The 21,030-nt window shown below is 48.0% G+C and overlaps 1 protein-coding gene across 6 annotated transcripts in view; it reads left to right on the forward strand.

The window, feature by feature from the left end:
* Nucleotides 1-8,025, forward strand: part of lyar (Ly1 antibody reactive homolog (mouse)) — a 34,049-nt gene extending 26,024 nt beyond the window's left edge. For all 6 annotated transcript variants that reach the window (XM_072495973.1, XM_072495976.1, XM_072495977.1 and 3 more), the window contains 3 exons: nt 4,534-4,611; nt 7,114-7,199; nt 7,678-8,025. In XM_072495973.1, the coding sequence (XP_072352074.1) occupies nt 4,534-4,611; nt 7,114-7,199; nt 7,678-7,815 (302 nt within the window). In that variant the 3' untranslated portion in view covers nt 7,816-8,025. The remainder of the gene's footprint in view (nt 1-4,533; nt 4,612-7,113; nt 7,200-7,677) is intronic.
* The last annotated feature ends 13,005 nt before the right edge of the window (nt 8,026-21,030 follow it).

Here is a 21,030-nt window from a genome sequence, read left to right on the forward strand (position 1 = left end):
TAGCAGAGAGCTGACATTGTGGAATTACCGTTCTGAGGCAGGTAACATATACAGATTGTCACCTTGACTGGCATTTCACCATTTATAAGCTGCAAGAGCATTTATTCTGCACAACCCCTGTGTATTGAAGGTTGCTCCTGGACATGGGGTCCACTTATTCAGTCATCAGTAGACCATGGTGGAGCAATACATCCATCTGTATACAGGAGAGTGCCACAGAGGCAGGCGGGGACGAAGAGGTAGGAGTCAGAAAAGGGTATATGTGGAAAAGGATCAACTTTAAAAAAAAAAAAAAAATTTAGAGTACCCAAGGGCAATTTAGTGTGGCCAATCCACCTAACCTGCACATCTTTGTGTTTGCGCGGGTGAAACCCACGCAGACACGGAGAGAATGTGCAAACTCCACACGGACAGTGACCCAGGGCCAGGATTCGAACCCGGGTCCTCAGCACCGTAGTCCCAGTGCTAACCACTGCACCACCGTGCTGCCCTAGGATCAACTTTCTTGACCTATCGAAGCAGAAGATGACTTCTCCTATGTGGACATATGACCAGAGAAAGTAACTGTCCCACTGAATTTTCACGTGTCGGCTCCTTCCAGGTCTTGACTGCAGATGTATGTAGAATTTCACAATCCGCTACCCACAATTGCATCACACAGGTCATGGATGCCCTATATGTGAGGGCATTTGAGTACACAACATTTACCACCGTGTGGCCAGGGGGCTGTAGGACTTGCTTTATGTTAGGATTTCTTCAAGTTCAGAGGACAGTAGACACCTGCAACCACTGTAATTTCATCCAACTGTGCACAAAGTTCTCTGGCAATTACCACGATGTATACATCCCAAGGCAGTTTCAGATGCTTCAGCTGTTTGTGTCAGAAGTTAGGTTTACATGGCAGAGACACTACAGCAAAATTCACCTGAGAATCATAGAATTTACAGTGCAGAAGGGGGCCGTTTGGCCCATCGAGTCTGCACCGGCTCATGGCCATCCACCTAACCTGCACATCTTTGGACTGTGGGAGGAAACCGGAGCACTCTGAGGAAACCCACACAGACATGGGGAGGATGTGCAGACTCCACACAGACAGTGACCAAAGCCGGGAATCAAACCTGTGACCCTGGAGCTGTGAAGCAGTGTGCTACCATGCTGCCCAGGGGCAGCCTTTTATTGTAGTGGTGTCAGTATGGCCTGTGTGAGATCAGAAATGGGTGTTTTTGTCAATCCTTGACCTCCGTAGACGTTTTACATTCCCAACACCTCTCCAACAAAGACTTTGTCCCAGAACATTGCTGAGCATTTTCATGTATATGACATGCATCAAGTTGCTGACATGCGCTTCATTTGAACAAAGGCACTTATGAATTGGGGGAAAAGATAAAGAAATTCACCCAAGTGTGTCCCATAGTAATGCTACTGAAATTTCTGGCTTCTCCTGTGCACATCTATATTGTACCCCCCCCCTGTGGCTGAGGCCAGAGTGGAGACAGTCTGCTCTTTTCCCAGCTCCGATAAGGGAAATGTTAGTGGTCGCCATCTCTGGATAAGCCCCTTCCACCAACTGCCCCAAATGCATCTGTGCACAGGTAGCCTTGGCTATGGGAACGGGTCTCATTGTGTGTGCTTGTGTCAGGAGTCTGGGGTGGGAGTTGCTAGCAGCTTATCAGGGTGCTTTGAGAATTCTCTCTCATTACCAGTAGGCCCACCTCTTGGGGGCGATTCTCCGATATTGAGGCCAAGTGTTCGCGCCGTCGTGAACGCCGTTGACGGCGCAAACAGGGCCTGGACTGTTTCATGCCGCTCCAGCATCGCCGTGCCAACCCGCGCATGCGCAGTTGGGGATGCCCAATCCTGTGCATGCGCAGTTGGGCAACGTCTTACGCACGCCGGCCCCTCACCATCATGGAGCCACTGTTCTGGGGCTGCGTGCAGAAGGAGGTAGGCCCGGGGGGGGGGGGGGGGGGGGGGGGGGGGGGCGCCGAGTGGTGGGCCCGCCGAGTGGTGGGCCCGCCGAGTGGTGGGCCCCGATCGCGGGCCAGACCCCATCAGAGGCCACCCCGGTGAAGGAGCCCCCACAGGCCACCCCCCCAGCGTTCCCGCCGGCAGTGACCAGGGGTGGACGGTGCCGGCGGGAACCTTTTGTGTCGTAGCGGCCGCTCGGCCCATCTGGCCGGAGAATCGCCGCTCGCCGGTTTTCCGACCATTCCGGTGCGAATCACGAACCGCTGGTTTCCGGGGGTGGGAGAATCGCGTGTGGGGGTCGGGGTGGCGCAATTCGCGTGGTGCCCTGGTGATTCTTCCACCCGGCTTGGCGGGGGGGGGTGGAGAATAGCGGCCCTCGTCTTTCAGGGCTCACCTGCATCTGCCTATTAACCATGAGTGGTAGAGCACCTGGCTGCACTTCCATGCGCCTCTGTGCCATTATTGCAATGGAATGAATAATGCTGCTGTGCATTGTGTATGCCACTATGCTGTTCCTGAATCTGCTGTTTGAGAGGGTGTGTGAGTCTCCATAAGGTTGGCCAAACTTTCAATGTAGGTACACATGCATGCATTCAACTGAAAGATGGCATACTCATGACCTGTACAGACTCCTCTGTTTTCTACCCAAGGATGTGTACACAACCTCCGGCTCCACATCTCTCTTTGCTGCTACACAGACACCTGGTTTGTGCATGATCCTAGAGGCTCAGCATCCCAGGCGAGCTGCACATCTCTGGTGTGCTTCTGTGCCCTTTAGGGACTGCCTAAATGCTGCTGCTCACATGTGACTTTTCACCTTGTGCCAACTGTTTGACATGTGACTGCACTAGAGAATGTACTTGATTCCTGTGATGGTGCAGCCCAAGAAGACCAGCAATGCCTTATCCGCTGTCTCTTGCTCTTTCCCTGTCATTGGCCCTGTGGTTTAGAGAAGATGTCAGTTTGTGAATCTTGCATTTCTTCAGTGACTATTTCAGCACATTTCTGGCTACTTCTCAAATGAAAGAATATTGACACCGAAATAAAAATCAACTAGCTGCTCCAGGTCTGTGACATGGTTTCAAACATCAGGCTTTCACCCCTATCTGACATACCCCATGCCCTGTGGAGGCATTGCTAATCTCCACGGCTGAATCTTCTATCTGAGAGCAGGAATACCTCACTCCTGGTGTGGCTTGTCCCCTGAGTTCAGTGTGCTCTCTTCACCTCCACTGTGACAAACAAAATGTCCTGAATGAATGGGCTCCCAACTGCACCTGAATAGGCACTGCCATGTAAGTTTCTCAAACCATTAATGTCCTGGTGCCATTTTTGTATCTGCCATGAATGACCATGGTAGAAATGCCTCTGTTGGTCACAGGGACTTGCGCACACATGTCTCAGTGGAACTTGTTAGCACTGAAGCATTGCAGTGTAGAGGGTTGCTGCTCTTTTCAATCCTTCAAGTGTACTGCCTCTGGATTTCATGCGACTGACCTTTCCAGACCGTGGTAGGTTATTGATTTGTTTCAGGCACTGGATCCATATCCCCAGTGCCACCACCAGCCTTGCGTACTTTGCTATGGTGGCTGGCTTCCTTCTCCCCGTCTTGGGGGGCAAGATATCTCTAATGTTATCGCCAGGGATACTAAATCTTGGGGAACCCTCTGTTCCTTTTTCTTAACGATCCACACGCGACAGAGGTACACTGCCTGCAGCCACACTTCAGGCTGCTGTGCACGGTTTAAAATGGCCCACTTAACTACCAGCATTCACCGCTGGAACCCTCCCATTGTTTTTAATTGGTCAATGAGCACAGAGGCGGCCTGTTAATTGCCTGCCTCCTATAAGGTTGTGCCTGAATTGCAGACACCAGCAGTCAGGATCCAGAAATGGACTAACACGTTTAATTTTGTAGGTCTGGAAGGTTCTGGTCAATGTGTCTATTTTAGATAATGGTCGCGTGCTTCCGGCTGTTCATGATGATGGCATCTTCCGGTCCAGCTGACGGTGCACCCCTGCCGTGGGTTCCTGGCAGGGTGAGGTAAATTCAATGGGGAATCCCACCGCCAAGCAACATGCCATATGGATGATGCCAGAGAATCTAGCCCAATATCTCCACGCTAAGGTTGCATTGATGTTAATAAGCGAGTACCTATCCTCTAGGTGTATAGTCCTGTGCTAGAGGGACCTTACAGGCAAACAAACTGTTTCCAATCATATACCATTGCTGCACATGAACTAAAGCTGAGCTGCAGTGAACGATGCAGGTAGAATTGATGTATTCCTTTGTTTTGGAGGTTGGAAATCTATCTGCAATACTTGCGTTTTCTTGGTGACAATTTAGACTTAAGTCATTTTTGTTTCCCTTTGGGAAAGAAGAAATAACTTATTTTGAATTGGGAATAAGTAAAAGGTGTAGACTGTCTTCTCAGTTTTACTAACTTTAACCATTGATCTATATAGCTTCATAGGTAAGAGTGCACCCTAAGCCTGGCCAACTACTGACTTTTTAATCCAAATTGGACTTATCATTGACGTGATACTCTTCTTGCACATCAACAGATGAGCCCATTTCTAAACAGAAGAAAGTTGAAATTCCAGAAACAGAGGAAGTGGAAGAAAATAATGATTCAAAACAAGGTATTTATGCATCAGTAATACATTAAACCTTACAACCTACTGGACTTTGTCTACACCACATGGCTTCCTGTTTCGGCATCCTATCTCATAACTTTCTTCCCCATGATTTCTGATATCAATGTTTAGAAATATCTTAACCATGTTATAATTACACCATTTGGCTGCTTGGTGGCTAAGTGGCAAATTCTAGTGTGTTCTCAGGCAAAGTATCAGAATAGATTTGAAAACGTGTGGGGTGACGGTCCTAATAAATAAGCAGGTAACTTTTGAGGTGGGGAATATAGTAGTAGACTTGGGATGGGGGGGGTGGGGAGTGCAGGGAAAGATTCGTAATGGTGAGTGGGAAATTGGATGGGCTGCCGGTGGACCTGGTGAACGTTTATGCCCCAAATTGGGACAATATTGAATTCACAAGGCCGGTGCTGGGGAAGATCCCGGACCTGGACTCGTACCAGCTGATAATGGTGGCAGGGGATTTTAATACAGTCATTGAGCCAAAATTGGATCGGTCGAATCCGTGGTCGGGGAGGATATCAGCGGTGGCGAGGGAATTGAAAGGGGTTATGGAGCGCATGGGAGGAGTGAACCCATGGAGGTTTCGAAGGAGAAGTCAAGCACAAGTGGGAGGAAGAGTTGGGGAAGGAGTTGGAGGCTGCACTGTAGGGGGAGGCATTGAGGAGAGTGAACGCATCCTCTTCGTGTGCGAGGCTTTACCTTATTCAATTCAAGGTAGTCCACAGGGCACTTATGACGGTGGCCAGGATGAGTAGGTTTTTTGAGGGGGTGAAGGATAGGTCTGGGCGGTGTGCGGATGGGCCTACGAACCATGTCCACATGTTTCAGGCCTGTCTGATCCTGGCGCGGGTTTACTGACGTTATGTCTGAGGTGTTGAGGGTGAAGAAGGTCCCGAGTCCAGAAGTGGCAACCCGAAATGAAATGAAATGAAAATCGCTTATTGTCACAAGTAGGCTTCAATGAAGTTACTGTGAAAAGCCCCTTTGGAATTTCAGAAGAACTGGGAGTCCAGGGGGCGAGCGAGGCCGATGTGCTGGCCTTTGCCTCCCTGGTAGCCCGGAGACTGATCTTGCTGGAATGGAGGAACTCGGGGCCGCCGAAACCGGGGGTGTGGGTGAGCGATCTCGCGGACTTCCTCAGGTTGGAAAAGATCAAGTTCGCCTTGAGAGGGACTGTGGAGGGGTTTGCCAGAGATGGACACTGTTTAACGACTCCTCCTTTGCCATTTTGTCTTGTTCTGTCTTTCAATCTGTAGGTCTTGTTGGTTAAGGACACACCCTCTTTGTCCCATTGTCGCAGATACACTGTTGCTCTCTACCAACAACTTTGTGGGGAAAATTCATGCTTACCAATGGAATGTGTGTATAATTACAGCATCATGAATGTGGACATTGGAATTTATGATACAAATATAAAGATAACATTGAAAACCTATGAAATGAATACTGAAATCATTCCCGCATCAGTTATCTCCCACTTTCTAGCCTGGCTTCACCTGAAGACTACAATTGACCTTTTTTTACTCCTTACATGCAGTATAATTGGAAATCAACTAGTATTGAGAAAAAATAAGAGGGCTGTGTATAATCACTTAATCTTGGCTTATTCCATGCTTAAATTAACTGACAGTTGTATATTTTTTATATCGCTCTGTCCAGTGTTTTTGAAGTAATCACTAGTATATGACACTCAACTCTTAACATGCGATGATAATTGTGTATTGGAAATATTCCTGTAATCATTTATTTTACATCAAAAAGAAAGCGTAAGTATTCTCAAAACGTTTTGCATACTTTTGAAAGTGTAGTTAACTCCAGTAATGTGGACAAATGCAGGAGCCAACCTGCACACAGCAAGGTCCCATCCGCAGGAAGGAGTTAAATAAACAGATAGCCTGTATAAATGGTGTTAGCTGCAGACCATATATTGGTTGGGACACCAGGGGGAACTCTCCTCCTCCTCTTCAGATAGTACAATGGACATTTTACTTTCACCAGAATGGGACATGAGGCTTTGGTTTACTGTCTGATTCAAAAGATAACACCTCTGACTGCAGCACCAGCTCAGTACTGCATTTAGGTTTGGATTATATATTCTTTTGAACTTGAACCCACAACCATATGATTTACTTGAGTGCTACCGCTGAGACAAGCCATTGGAACAAGGGCTTGTTTAACATGGGTTAAACAAGGTCCAAATATATGCCCATTTTTTTTTTTGAAACAGTACTTGCTTGCTATTAGCAAAAAATCTGGTGCATTTGTATTTATGCATTTATAGAAAGTGTGAATTTTTTTTGGATACGTAAAAATTATGGGTTACATATCCAAATTAGTAACTCACCCTTAGACTTCTGTTGTATATTTAGAACCAAATAAGTTCCAATAAATTGAAAGGTGATGCATTGAGAGTTCTGTTTTGCTCGTTTGCCTTTATTTTCCAATTCTGAAGTTGATATCTTATAAATCAAAAACTACTTTTTTCAGGAAAATTCAACTGGAAAAGGACGATCAGGATTGTTCTACAGCGGTCTCTGGAACATGAAATTTCCATTAAAAAATTAAGGAAAAAGGTAAGGTTTATTGTGGCTTTAAAAAATCTGTATACAGAGCTGTTATGTTAAGATATAGAATCACTACAGTGCAGGAGAAGGCCATTCGGCCCATTGAGTCTGCACTGACTCTCTGAAAGAGCCCTGCACCCCACAACAACTTAGCATGGCCAATCCACCTAACCGCCGCATTTTCGGACTGTGGGAGGAAACAAAGCACCCGGAGGAAACCCACGCAGGAGAATGTGCAAACTCCACGCAGTGACCCAAGATCGGAATCAAACCCGGGTCCTTGTGGCAGCAGTGCTAACCACTGAATAATGTTGTCAAAACAGAATGAAGCTTTTAGCAATAATATAAATAATTTTTGCATTCAAAGTTTATTTTATGCTCCCCTTTTGAATATTTGATTTGGATAGTTATTTTACCTACGATGTAATGTAATTAGTATATTACCTTTTGTAACAGTCTCACTTCACATGTGTTGAATTTCTTACAGGTTCTAGCCCAGTACTACTCTGAGAATGGTGACAGCAACTACAAATCTGAAGTGGAACTCCTGGCACTTTTTTACAAGAAGATAAGCTCTAACCCCAAATTTAAAGTGCTGAAAGATAAAGTGAAACTTGTCAAATAACATTGACTGGACTGGTGATTTTTTTAGTAACAAAAGTCTGGACCATATAGACAAAATGAACTTATTCTATCTCTTTCTCTGTAATTGGCTTTCAGAATGTGCTTTTATATCTAATGCTGAAATTTCAACATTGATTTGGGTGGCAGCTCGTGCATCACCGTAGATTAACGGCGCCCTACTATTTAATAAAATGAACTATTTTTACATGTGCTGGAAGAAGTTGACTCCTCAAAATCTTGAATTTAAAATGAAATGGCCAACATTTAAATGCTATATTTAGAAACTGCGATGTGATCACTGAATAAATGAAAATCAAGAAAACCATGGATCCCATCTGAGCTCAAGTTTACAGAGCAATGCTTCTTGCATCACATCCAAATGTTTCCTTAGCTGTATTATCTGTATTGATCTATCTAAAAGTCCATCCTGGTACTGGTTTCTCTGGGGAACATTGGCATGTAAGAAAAAAGATAGGGGTTTATTGTGGCTTTTTAAATGTGTATGCAGTAGCTGTTAGTTTAAGACATCGATGTAGTAATGTTGTCAAAACAATTCTAAAAAAATTATTCATGGATGTGGGCATCGCTGGCTGGGCTGGCATTTATTGCCCATCCCTAATTAATAGGGGGAGCACAGTGGTTAGCACTGCTGCCTCACGGAGCCAGGGACCTGGGTTCAATTCCAACCTTGGGCGACTGACTGTGTGGAGTTTGTACATTCTCCACGTGTCTGCGTGGTTTTCCTCCAGGTGCACTGATTTCCTCCCACAGTCCAAAATGTGCAGGTTTGGTGAATTGGCCCAGCTAAATTGCCCTTTGTGTCCAAAGCATACATCGGCTAGGTGGGGACAGGGTTGGGGCCTGGGTGGGGTGCTCCTTTGGAGAATAGGTGCAGACTCGATGGATCGAGGGTGAGGTGCTCCTTTGGAGGATAGGTGCAGACTCTATGGATCGAGGGTGGGGTGCTCCTTTGGAGGATAGGTGCAGACTCGATGGGTCGAATGGCCCCCTTCTGCACTGTAGGGATTGTATGACATCTCCAGTATTTTAGCCATTATGTTGCCAGTCGCTTAACAGTGGTGCAAAGCCATAAACTGTACTTTCTGACAAAAATATGTTCCAAAAAAGGAGCATTCGTGTAACAAACACTAGTTTGGAACAGAAGACTGTTTCCCTATTTGATCTTTCCTCTTCGCAGCATGACCCCTGCAGCAGGGTTTTTCCCAATTAGATATTCATTATTAGTATCAGAGTACGGATTTTTTTGGAACTTTGCTCCAGCTCCAACATTGTAACTGAAGATATTTGTGCACATAATGTTTCTACCACACATCCAGCGAAGTTACAACACTGGAGAGGGAATTGCACTGCAGAGAATCCAAACACATCTGATCAAACAGAATTATAGAAGTCTGCACTTAGTCTTTCATTACAAATGAACAAATCTCTAAATTGAATAATTTTGTCTCATGTTCTTCATCTTCGTAATGGTATCATGGGGTAAAATGTTCCCTTTTCTTTTATTATTTTTGATCTACCAATGAGGGTTATTTGATTTGGAGAGATTAACGGAAACTTTGAGATCGAGCCACTTAATTTCATGTCACAGAACATTTTCATTACTTGCTTTTAATTAGAAATGCATTCACCTGGATTTAATGAAATAATTTTACTCATTGTTCATCAGACTGCAATTTGTGGTGTTTCAAGATCATTTCCAGCATGACACGCTTTAGAGAGGACTTGTGGTGTGAGAACAGGGCAAGAAAATGGCATAGCTATTCAACCAATGAGATTGAAGAATTCTCACTGAGACACATCGGGCTACATTTTTGTTCTGTGTTCGTTAATCGGCCGAGTGCATAATAGATATGGATGATAATCTTTCTGCTTCAAACAAGGCTTCTTCCAATTCATATCATCAGATCCTATTCCTTTCTCTCATGTACTTCTCCCCCTTCATTGCGTCAATGCTGGTCATCTCAACCACTCAGGACAATTCCATATTCCTGCCATTCTCTGAACACAGAAGATTCTCCTGAGTTCTCAGGGTGAGATTTCCTGACTGTTTGTGCCAACTGGATCTTCCGGTCCTGCTAACCGTGCACCCCCGGTTGGTTTCCCAGCGGCCGGGGGTGGACTGAATGAGAATTTCCATTGACAAAGGCGAAGCCAGAAGATCCGGGCTAACGGCTAGCTGCCTCCTGCTGCTGAGAAACATGCAGCAGGGAGGCCAGAGAATCTCATGGATTTCTTATTATCTAACATTAAATGCCCTTAACTTAAGAACTCCCACAATTAGAAACATCTTCTACATGACCATCTTATGGGATCCTTTCAAAATTGTAATGCTCTATTGGGTCTTGCAGTCTTTTTGGATATCCAACATGTTTAGGCTCTCCTGACAGTTGTACCCTCTCAGTTCTGATATTTTCTCCATTTATTCAATAATATTCATTTGACATTTCAACGTCAAATGGCCAATCTCGAAGCAGAAAAAATATCGTAAAGTTTTTTTTTTTTACAAACAATTTTATTGAGGTATTTTTTGGCATTGTAAACAGTTACAGATTGCAGAACTATGCAAATATCAACGAAAAGCCAATACTTCAACCAAACCATAATGCACATACCCGCTCCTCTCCCATAGACACTACCCGCCTATTTATCCCTCCTACTCTAATCTCCCCACATCACCTCCCATGCTGACGTTCACTCTCCTGCGAAGAAGTCGATGAATGGTTGCCACCTTCGGGCGAACCCCAGTACAGATCCCCTCAAGGCGAACTTGATTTTTTTCCATACCCAGAAAACTTGACATGTCCGAAAGCCATAGTTCGGTCTTCGGGGGTTTTGAGTCCCTCCATGCCAGCAGTATTCGCCGCCGGGCTATTAGGGAAGCAAAGGCCAGAACACCTGCCTCTTTCTCCCCCTGGACTCCCGGGTCTTCCGAAACCCCAAAAATTGCCACCCCTGGACTCATCACCACCCTTGTTTTCAGCACTCGGGACATGACATCCGCAAATCCTTCCCAGTACTCCCTAAGCTTAGGACATGCCCAAAACATGTGAACGTGGTTCTGACAAAAGATTGAATTCTTTACCCGTCAGTCTGGCCTCAATAAAACTCGAGATGGATTTGTATTATTTATTTTTAACCAACTTGCAAGTCTGACTCGCTTCTCAGGGACACAGAACCAGTCTCCTGGACCCCTTGGAAACGAATGAGGTCCGAGACACAGGGATCTCTGCAAATACATTCAAACGGCATCAGATTTCACATACAGATTCCCATAGGTCATCCTATACCCCTCCTGACTTGGCCATACAACCTAATTGGCTCACTTCTCATTCCTTAACCCTGGGCCTCTTGTTACCCAGCATCCTTTTCTCCTCCTCTACCAGACACCCCTCCCCCCTTCCTTGCCATGCTTGCCGAAATCCTTTGTAAACTCACTAGAATTAAACTGGCCTCTATCTACATTACTGTAACTAATATTTAAATTTACTATTTTATATCACATTCGTCATTCCTCTATTCAATCCGTAGCTACGGCCCCTCATCTAAGAAGATTCGTCGCTGCATTTCCAATTCCTGTTGCAACACTCCATCCGCTGCACCTTTGTGGATCCTAACAGCCAAGATTCTAGGGGCGCCTATCTGTTCAAGTGCACCCCGCATTCTACCCATCACGCATTTAAGGATGGCCAGGCCCACAAAGATGCAGCCGAGTGCCACTGCTAAGTACATGGCCATATTTATCAACCAGTCCTTCCAACCTCCAAATCCTGTTACCCCAAGAGGCAGGGTCCTGCATTCCGTCCAGGTGATCCCGTATGCGATCCATAAATTTAGTGATGTTAGCGGTTAGGTCTTGAACTCCCATGATACACTTGCCCTGCACTATGGTGCATACCCCACCCTCACGGGCCAGAAGATAGTCAAGAGCATACCGGTTCTGCATTGCAAACAACCGCAGCTGAGACAATTCCTTGGTTATTGCCCCGAGGGCTCCCAAGGTTTTGTTTCCCAGGATGGTAAGGCCACAAATAAAATAATTTCTATCGCTAACTGCCAAGGAACCCCCCCCCCCCCCCCACCTTCCAGCTTATCCAGCTTTGGAACGCCCATTCGGGCCTCCCAGCAATGCGGAAAGCCGTAGTCCCAACAGTGATATGAGAGACATTCGCCCAGCCACAAAGGAGCTGGAGGCCGGCGTTCAATGGAACGCAGGTGGTGTTGTAACAAACGCATTGGTCAGACGCCTGAGTGATATGACACCTCCTGTCCGTACAGGTGGGGAACAGACATGTTATATTCGTTTCCACCTCTACCAGCAAACAGCTGTACCCGTCACTGCCGAAACAATTCTCGTACGACCGGGAGTCTCTATTGGGAGTGAAGTGGCTAGGTATGTATGCCCTCCATCATTGCAGCCTATCATACTGTGAGTGGGAATTATCCTGAGGAAGGGGAAGGCAAATAGCCAGTGGTGCTGAACCTGGATCATAAGGAAGAGTGACTTGCTCGGGCGGTGGCTCGGAACGCTGACAACCACCGTTTGGGGAGTGCCCCAAAGCGGTGAAACAGAAAATATCCTAGACACCGCTGCGGGGTTCAGGTAGCAGACAGCCCATCCCTGGCCATACAAGCGGTGGTAAATCTGGTAGAAGAGATTCATACCACTCAGGTTTTCCTCAGTCTGGGTCCTAAATTAATTAAGTGTATCTCCTGATAACCTACGCTCTAGTTGTACTCCCCTCCTTACACGCCCCGTCCCCTCTCTAGTCCCCCTCTCTCTCTCACAACCTCTTCCTACCCTCTCCTGACGGTCTGATTTTACCTTTATGGCACCAATCTTAACACATCCAAAATCAAATTTACATGTACTCCAAAAACAAGGCAATGTCCATGCAATGTTCCCTTCCCATCGCCGGGACCGGTGCAATTGCTTCACGAGTCCTGCATTGTCCGTTAACCTGACCTTCCATGAGTCGATACCATGTCCTCGTATATGGGGGCAGCGAAGAACATCACCTCTGCATAAACAAAATGTCCTTGTAGTTTGGTTGGGGTTACAGATGTAGATGATATTTCCCTTTTCCATGTCCGTCGCCGATGTCACTCCAAGCGAGGCGAGGCCGAAGATTACACAGGCGGTGCGCAGCCACCCCATCATGCTCCACACCTGTAAAACAGTGCTGGTGAAGGGAGGCAGGTTAGTAACCAACCTTTTTACAGTGGTAGAGGTGGACCCAAGCACTCCGCCGCTCCACTTTAACTGCAGTGGGGGTGGTAAGGAGAACTTGGAAGGGCCCGCCCATCGTGGCTCCGACCCTTTCCAAGTCCAATTTTTGACCATGAAATAACTACCGGGATGCACTGAAAGTGAGCTAGGTAATGGGGGCGGTGGCAGGTGAGCCGCGCGGACCTGGCAATGGAGCTCCTTAAGGACCTTAGTGAGGGCTAGAACATAGGTGGTCATTTCTTCAGTCATATGGTGAAACTGAACCAGTCTGGGAACATGCAGGTTCCAGGGAGTACTAAGGGGCCTGCCATAAAGGATCTCGGCAGGAGAGAGCCGGGCCGGTCCCGCAGGTGTAACCCGCAGCTGGAAGAGGGCAACGGGGAGCAACTTAAGCCATGTCAGTCCCGTGTCTGCTTTTAATTTAGCCAATTTAGTTTAGACAGTCTGATTGTGTCTCTCAACCAACCCGGCCGCCTGCGGTCTGTACACACAGTGTAACTGCTGGCATATGCCCAAAAGGGAGCAGAACTCTCTATTAATCTATCCAATAAAATGAGGCCTGTTATCAGAACTTAACTGAGCTGGTATACCGTACCGGGGAATGATTCCCCGCATCAGAACTTTAACCACAGTAGCAGCTTTATTATCGGTAGTTGGATATGTAGCCACCTAAAATGGCTGATTCCCGAGTAAAATGGCCAAACCCCAATCTAAAATGGCGAACGAAAGAGGCTGATGGGAAAATCAGCCAACAGGACTCAAACGGACAGCTGCAGGCAGAACAGTGTATTCGGCTCTGGGGAAGTCGGCCCAGACCGATACCTGCAACCATTAACAGCACATCAACCCAGCCATCTGCATTTTAATCAGTCATCCCCGGGAACAATTGCTACAAATTAGCAATTGAAAGCCGATCCAGACTTTTTGGCGCCAGCAGTGGCTGAGACAAAGAAAGGTGGACGACCACCCCCCGATCAAGGAATCGCCCCATTATTGGAGCATATCGAACCCAGTGATTGGGACCAAGTCCAATCACTTGGGACCAGGGTCAAGGTCCGCCCCGAGAGGCGGGAAGCCCCTGGGAACTATAAAACTAGGGGCCAAGTTCAGATCGACCCTTCTTCTTCTACTCGCAACCTTCGAGACCCTTCGACGAAGAAACAAGTAAGTCTTACTCCAGCGATCGCTACCAGATAGGTGTTCCAGACTATCGACCCGTACCAGCCTTTTTGAATTGCGCAGGCCAGACCCAATTCGATAGACCATTCGTTTCCCTGACCTGGTGGGCCATCACCAAAGTTAAGTATTGGCCTTTCGTAGTAGGTAATAGTCTAGAAGTAGGATTATTGTATAAGTATTTGTTGCTGTATATAATAAATGATCGTTGATTTAACATTTACTAAGCGGTATGCTGCATTATTAATCATTACTTGAGCTTGAACCACGTGGCGGTATCAGAAAGATACCTGGCGACACGTGAGCAAAGGTGACAGAATTAGAGCTAATAAAACAAAGGCTAATAAGAGCAACATTTTGGCGACATCCTGATGGGACCCGATCTAGAAGTGGAAAACCACCCCGGGAGAACCCAAGAAATTTTGAATTAGAATCCAATTGGAAACAACAAAAACCACAAGTGTTCAAGCAGTTCTGATTAATAATTCATAATTCGGAAGTGTGTGTATGCATGCGTAACTAACAGGGCTATAAGGTAAAACTGATAGATTTTTGTTGCGTCAAAACTGTCGGAAGTCTGTATTTTCGGAAATTAGCGCAAGCCGTACCCGCGTCTACGACACCACCTTAGCCCCCTGTTCCAAATTTAACCGAAGCAAGCAGATAGGAGAGATAGCCATGCAGGCAATGCAACGCCTCATGATCCCCGAGGAATTTGCGGTCGCAGCGACCAGCAGCAGTAGAGTGGGACAGTGCCCCACTTGGGAAGAGGAAATTCGGAAATACCTCAAGGGCAAAGGATGGCCCATGTGGAATGATTTCTGTAATAATGACGACTCAGGTCCCGGAAGTAGAGGGCATACTTGGTGGGAGAACATGAGTGAGATCCACAAAAAGAACTTAGCAAAAGCTCACAAGCCGATGGCAACTGTGTCCTGTCTGGCACAATTGCAAGGCACAGAGGAGGTCGTCAGGACGCTCCGCAAAGAAGTAGAGGGCATACATTGTATGAGTAAAGTCGATGTATGCGAGGTGGAGAAAGAGAATCTGGAATTAAGGCGGAAATTAGCAGCAAAGGACGAAGAGGTGGCTGATGCCAAACAGGGTCACCAGTCTTGTCTGGCGCATTTGAGTAGTTTCCAGTCCCAGTACGAAAAGGCTTATCAGGACACGCAGCGTGCAGTCCTGGTAAAGGAAGAGACAGAGAAGCAGGTGGAGATGCTACAGAAACAATGTAGTGATCTCAAGGCAGCCTTGAGAGCGCTCCACGCTGCAACCACGGAACAAAAACAGAGCACCATAGACCATGCGAAGTGCCGGACGCAAATTGCAGACCTGCAATCACTGCTTTCTGTCCAAAAGGGATTCCAAGAAATCTTTGGGGAAAGTTTAGACCAGGAAGACGGCCCTGATTGGGAAGAATTACAGGAAACACCGCAGAGATATGTTCAGGGAACATGTGCGCAGGGAAAGCCCCAAAGGAGAAAAGCACCCCCACCCCCCCACACAGCAGGTAGTTCAGGCTCCGATGAACCCTGTAACAACCCACCGCACAGCCACATCGGACGACGCGGAATTCCTATATTCCACCCCCCTCACAGTGACCCAATTACGGGACGCGTGTGCAAAAATCACACCGTTCCTCCCCGCTTCAGACCCACACCATTTCTTTGCCACCGTCAAACATCAGGCGACCATGTACGGCCTGGATGAGAGAGAGCATGTAAAGCTCATGGTTCTAAGTTTGGATCCATCGGTAGCAGCAACCCTTCCCGACCCACAGAACGTAGGAGGGGGCACCCTTGCAGAAATGCATACCGCGATCCTGGATGCGATCGGGTATAACCGGGGTAGCCCCGTAGATGGCCTAAATAAGTGTAGGCAGAAGAAGTCTGAACACCCCACAGCGTTCGCAGGACGCTTGTGGATTCACTTCGAAGCCGTTTTTGGAGACGTAGACCGTGCCCATTTGTCCCCAGACAATATGGCCAAATGGACCCGCACCCTTATCTCCCATGCCACAGAGGCAGGACAGAATGCCTGTAGTAGTTATGATCCCTCGGAGGAGGCTCATAACGAGAAGTGGGTGGTTAAAAGATTGTCCCGCGTTTGGGAGCAGTCTGTTCACAATCGACCCGCCGCTAAAACCACCGAGGAAAAGCAAGCCGCCGCAGACATGCAGGCAGTAAAAGCCACACCTCACAACCCCGCCTGGGTGAATGAGGGAAAGAACAGCCCCCCAACAAAATCGCAAGACCGTTACAACTGCGGACAGTTGGGACATTTTGCAAAAGAGTGCAATGCCCCTAAAAAGCCACCGAGAGCCCAACAAACAGGCATTCTGAGTAAGAAAAAGGCAGAGCCCATCCATAGCGTTAGCGCCCGTTCGGATCAGACGGACTTGACCGGAACGGACTGATGGTGTACGGGCTCCCCCAGTTGAGTCTGCGATACCCTTTGGGATAGGTCAGGACGACCCGTAGTCGCAGCGAAAATTCGGGGACAGCCTATCGAGTTTCTTTGGGACACAGGAGGGTCCCGCACCACCATAAATTCCTCCACCCTTTGTCAGGACACGTGGCCCACTACAGCCACTATCACCCTCAGTGGCTTTACAGGCCATTCACAGCAGGGACACATCACAGCCCCTGTACCCATTACCACAAAACATCCCGTAGTTTTAGTAGACCTGCCCCACACAGCAGAACACATTCTGGGAATCGACTTTATGAATTCCCACCACTTATAGGGGACTATATGAACAAAATTAGCGCAGTAGGCGAGTTTCGGTTCAACCCCACCACACTCAGCACGGACAGGCAGGTTAGGGCAGTCCTGCAAATGAACAGGGCAGCATTCGCGACCCACAAGCACGACTGTGGACGGATGACTGGCTCCGTACAAGTAACAGGACCGGACCCTAGACCCCCAAAACAGTACAGATTCCCCCTAGAAGCAGAGGGAGAAATCCTAAAAGTTATAGAGAGCTTATTAGAGCAGGGCGTACTAAGACCGGTAGCCTCTACTAATAATGCCCCGATTTGGCCAGTGAGAAAGCCCGACGGATCATGGCGCTTGACCATTGATTATCGGGAACTCAATAAAGTCACCCCCGCAGCAGCCCCCACCGTAGCAACAAGTCCCGAGACCATGCTCAAACAGGGACTCAATTCCCGATATTTCACGGTTTTGGACGTCAGTAATGGATTCTGGTCCATTCCATTGGCAAAGGCGTGCCAGTACAAATTTGCCTTCACCTTTAAAGCACAGCAGTACACGTGGACATGCCTGCCACAAGGCTTCCACAACTCCCCCTCCATTTTCCACCGACAGCTGGCAAATGGACTAGCAAACTTTTCTCGCCCCGAATGTCTGGTACAGTATGTAGATGATCTACTACTGCAGACAGACACTAAGGAAGAGCACATTGAGCTTCTGGCCGAACTCCTGGAATTGTTACATTCCATTGGCTGTAAAGTAAATCCCAAAAAGGCCCAGATTTTGGAAGAAAAAGTGGTATATTTGGGTACAATTATCACACACGGCAAACGCGTGATCGAGCATAAAAGGATTGACTCGATTGCTAAATTGCCTCTTCCCCAGAACGTTTCAGCCCTCCGGTCGTTTTTAGGACTGGTTGGCTACTGCCGAAACCACATTGACGGTTTCGCCAGCAAGGCAGCACCCCTCTCAGACCTCCTAAAGAAGGGAGCGCCCTGGGAATGGCTGTGGAATCATTAAAACAGGCGCTCATAGCCGCCCCCGCACTACAAGTTCCAGACCCGCTTTCCCCTTACGCAATAGAGGTAGCGACCACAGACCGCACCCTTTCAGCCGTGCTCCTGCAGGAACGGCATGACCAGCTAAGACCCGTAGCTTATGCCTCCCGGATTTTAGATGCTGTGGAGCAGGGATTTTCAGCCTGTGAGAGGCACCTGCTCGCAGTTTTCTGGGCAGTCCAGTACTTTTCCTATATTACCGGACTGAACCCCATCACCATTTTGACCGAGCACACCCCCACCCACCTTTTACTGGACGGACGACTCAAGGACGGTACCGTCAGCCAAATACGCACAGCGAGATGGACCCTACTCTTGCAGGGACGGGACATCACAGTAAAACGGACCAAGACACACACCTACTTAGCCGACAATTTACAGTACCCCGGAACCCACCATGAATGTGAAATCATCTCTCCACACCACAACACAGGCGCCTTTATAGCAAAAACACCCCCCAGGAAAATAGGTAATCCATCTCAGAGCCCCCCTCACCCGGACACGTGTGACCCCATTAAGATTTACGTGGATGGATCTTCCACAGTCTTAGATGGGCAACGCATAACAGGTTGCGGGATTTATGTTGAGGACGTGCAGGGACGCGCCCTCGAGGAGATAGCCTTAAAACTCCCCGGACACTATCCTGCTCAGGAACTACATAAAGGGTGTCCTTTAACACCACACCGTTATGTGTGGTCAGTGTATTTCTGAACCTCTCGTAGGAGGCTGGAAACTTCCCTTTCACAATCTCAGTGAGAGTGCTATCCTGCTTCTGTACCTCTACTAGATCCTCGATCCTACTCTGCGTGACCTGAACTGCACTCACTGGCGCACTCACTGGCGAGCTTTCGGGGGGTTTCCAAAAGTAGAGCTTGCAGCCATTGCGTACATAGTAGACCACCCAGATTCCTTCCCCAGCCCAGCAGACATATACTCAGACAGCGTATATGTCTGCACCAGCCTTACAGAATTTCTGCCCCTGTGGGAAACATGAGGATTCCCCTCAGCCCCATTACTCCGCCATATTTTACAAAAAGCCCAGAACAGGACTTTTGGGATCATAAAAGTCCGCAGCCACCATCGTTCCTCCCCCCCTGGAAATGTAAAAGCCGACGCACTGGCTAAGGCAGGATCCAGGCATGGGTACTTTTGGAAACCCCCCGAAAGCTCGCCAGTGAGTGCGCCAGTGAGTGCAGTTCAGGTCACGCAGACTAGGATCGAGGATCTAGTAGAGGTCCAGAAGCAGGATAGCACTCTCACTGAGATTGTGAAAGGGAAGTTTCCAGCCTCCTACGAGAGGTTCAGAAATACACTGACCACACATGACGGTGTGGTGTTAAAGGACACCCTTTATGTAGTTCCTGAGCAGGATAGGAACCAATTCATTTGTGTATTCCATGATGGTCATGGACACCAGGGAATCGATCCCACCACAGCCGACCTCAAACAGCTTTGTTGGTGGCCAAATCTCAAGGAAGATGTAAGCCATTACATTGAGAATTGCCTTATCTGTGCGCAGAACAACCCCGATAGATATGCCAAAAAGGCCCACCTCAGCCACACCCGACCCGTTAACGGCCCCTGGACTAACCTCCAGAGTGATTTTATAGGTCCATTGCCCCCTTGCAGGAATGGCTATAAATATGTTCTGGTGGTCATAGACACTTTTACAAAGTGGGTGGAAGCATTTCCAGCCCGCACCAACACCACGATCCTAACCCACCACATCTTTACAAGATGGGGACTCCCCCGCAGTATTGAATCGGACCAAGGTTCTCACTTTACGGGACGGGTCATGCAGAACGTCCTCACAATATTTGGCATTACCCAAAAATTCCACATTGCGTACCACCCACAGTCGAGTGGTATAGTGGAGCGCATGAATCGGACCCTAAAAACCACCCTCCAAAAAATGGTCCAGCAGAACAACACCACTTGGGACTCAGTCCTCCCTTTTGCGCTGATGTTTTTGCGTAACACTGTTTCCACCTCCACAGGTTACACCCCACACACTCTTATGACCGGATGCCCCATGAAAGGGACAGAATACTTGTTAGGTTTAGACCTGACCAGCCCTGAAGTTACGGCCCTCACCCACGAGAAAGCCGTGGTACAATTAGTTGCTAATGTAAAAACGGCTCAGTTAGCAGCCGCAGTTAAATTGGGCACCAAAAAGAAACAGAGCAAGGCCTGTTTCGATAAGGCAGTGCATGCAACGGAGTATGATATAGGACAGCAAGTGATGTTGTCTGTATATAACCCCAGCACATTCCTGTCTCCAAAATACTCGGGTCGTACTCCATTTCGGATAAAGTCAGCCCATCAGTATACAAAATAAAATACCCGAATGGTGAGACTGCGTGGTTTCATATAAACCAGTTAAAGGCTTATGGAGCACAGTCAAACCACGCCCACCACGTCATGCTTGACGCAGCAGACCACACCCCGCCCACAGCCAACGTAACCTGACCAACCCCCACCCCGTCCAGCCCAGCCACGGACTCGACCTCGACTCCACCCCCAAAATCTACACTCCGCCCCGGAACACCCACAGACTGCAGCAATAGAGACAGCGACTGTGACTCTGACGATAGCCACAGCACGCCTCCCTACTATCCCCAAACAACCGGACCCACACCCAGCGACTCCGATTTCGACTCCAGTGATCCCTTCATGATCACTTTTCTAAACAAATCCCACCACCGACCACCGAACCACACAGACGGCCTTGACTTTGTCCCCACACAACTTGACACAACTCATTGGCACCGCGACAACTCCTACAGACTCGTCCGCAACGACGAGAGCGACCCCAACTCACACCACGCAGACCTTTCAGCCCTAATTCACTCCAGAGTTTGGCACCCGGGAGAAGGGGACGACCTCGAGTCCGACTCCCAAACCGCCAACCTCTTTGTGACCCTGTTCGCAACAGAGAACTGAGGTGTCCACATGATGTTTCAAGGAAACGCTTGGGAGAAGTGTTGTCCTTCCTGATGGAACCTGCAGGATG

The sequence above is a fragment of the Scyliorhinus torazame genome, chromosome 3 (assembly GCF_047496885.1).
Source record: "Scyliorhinus torazame isolate Kashiwa2021f chromosome 3, sScyTor2.1, whole genome shotgun sequence".
NCBI lineage: Eukaryota > Metazoa > Chordata > Chondrichthyes > Carcharhiniformes > Scyliorhinidae > Scyliorhinus > Scyliorhinus torazame.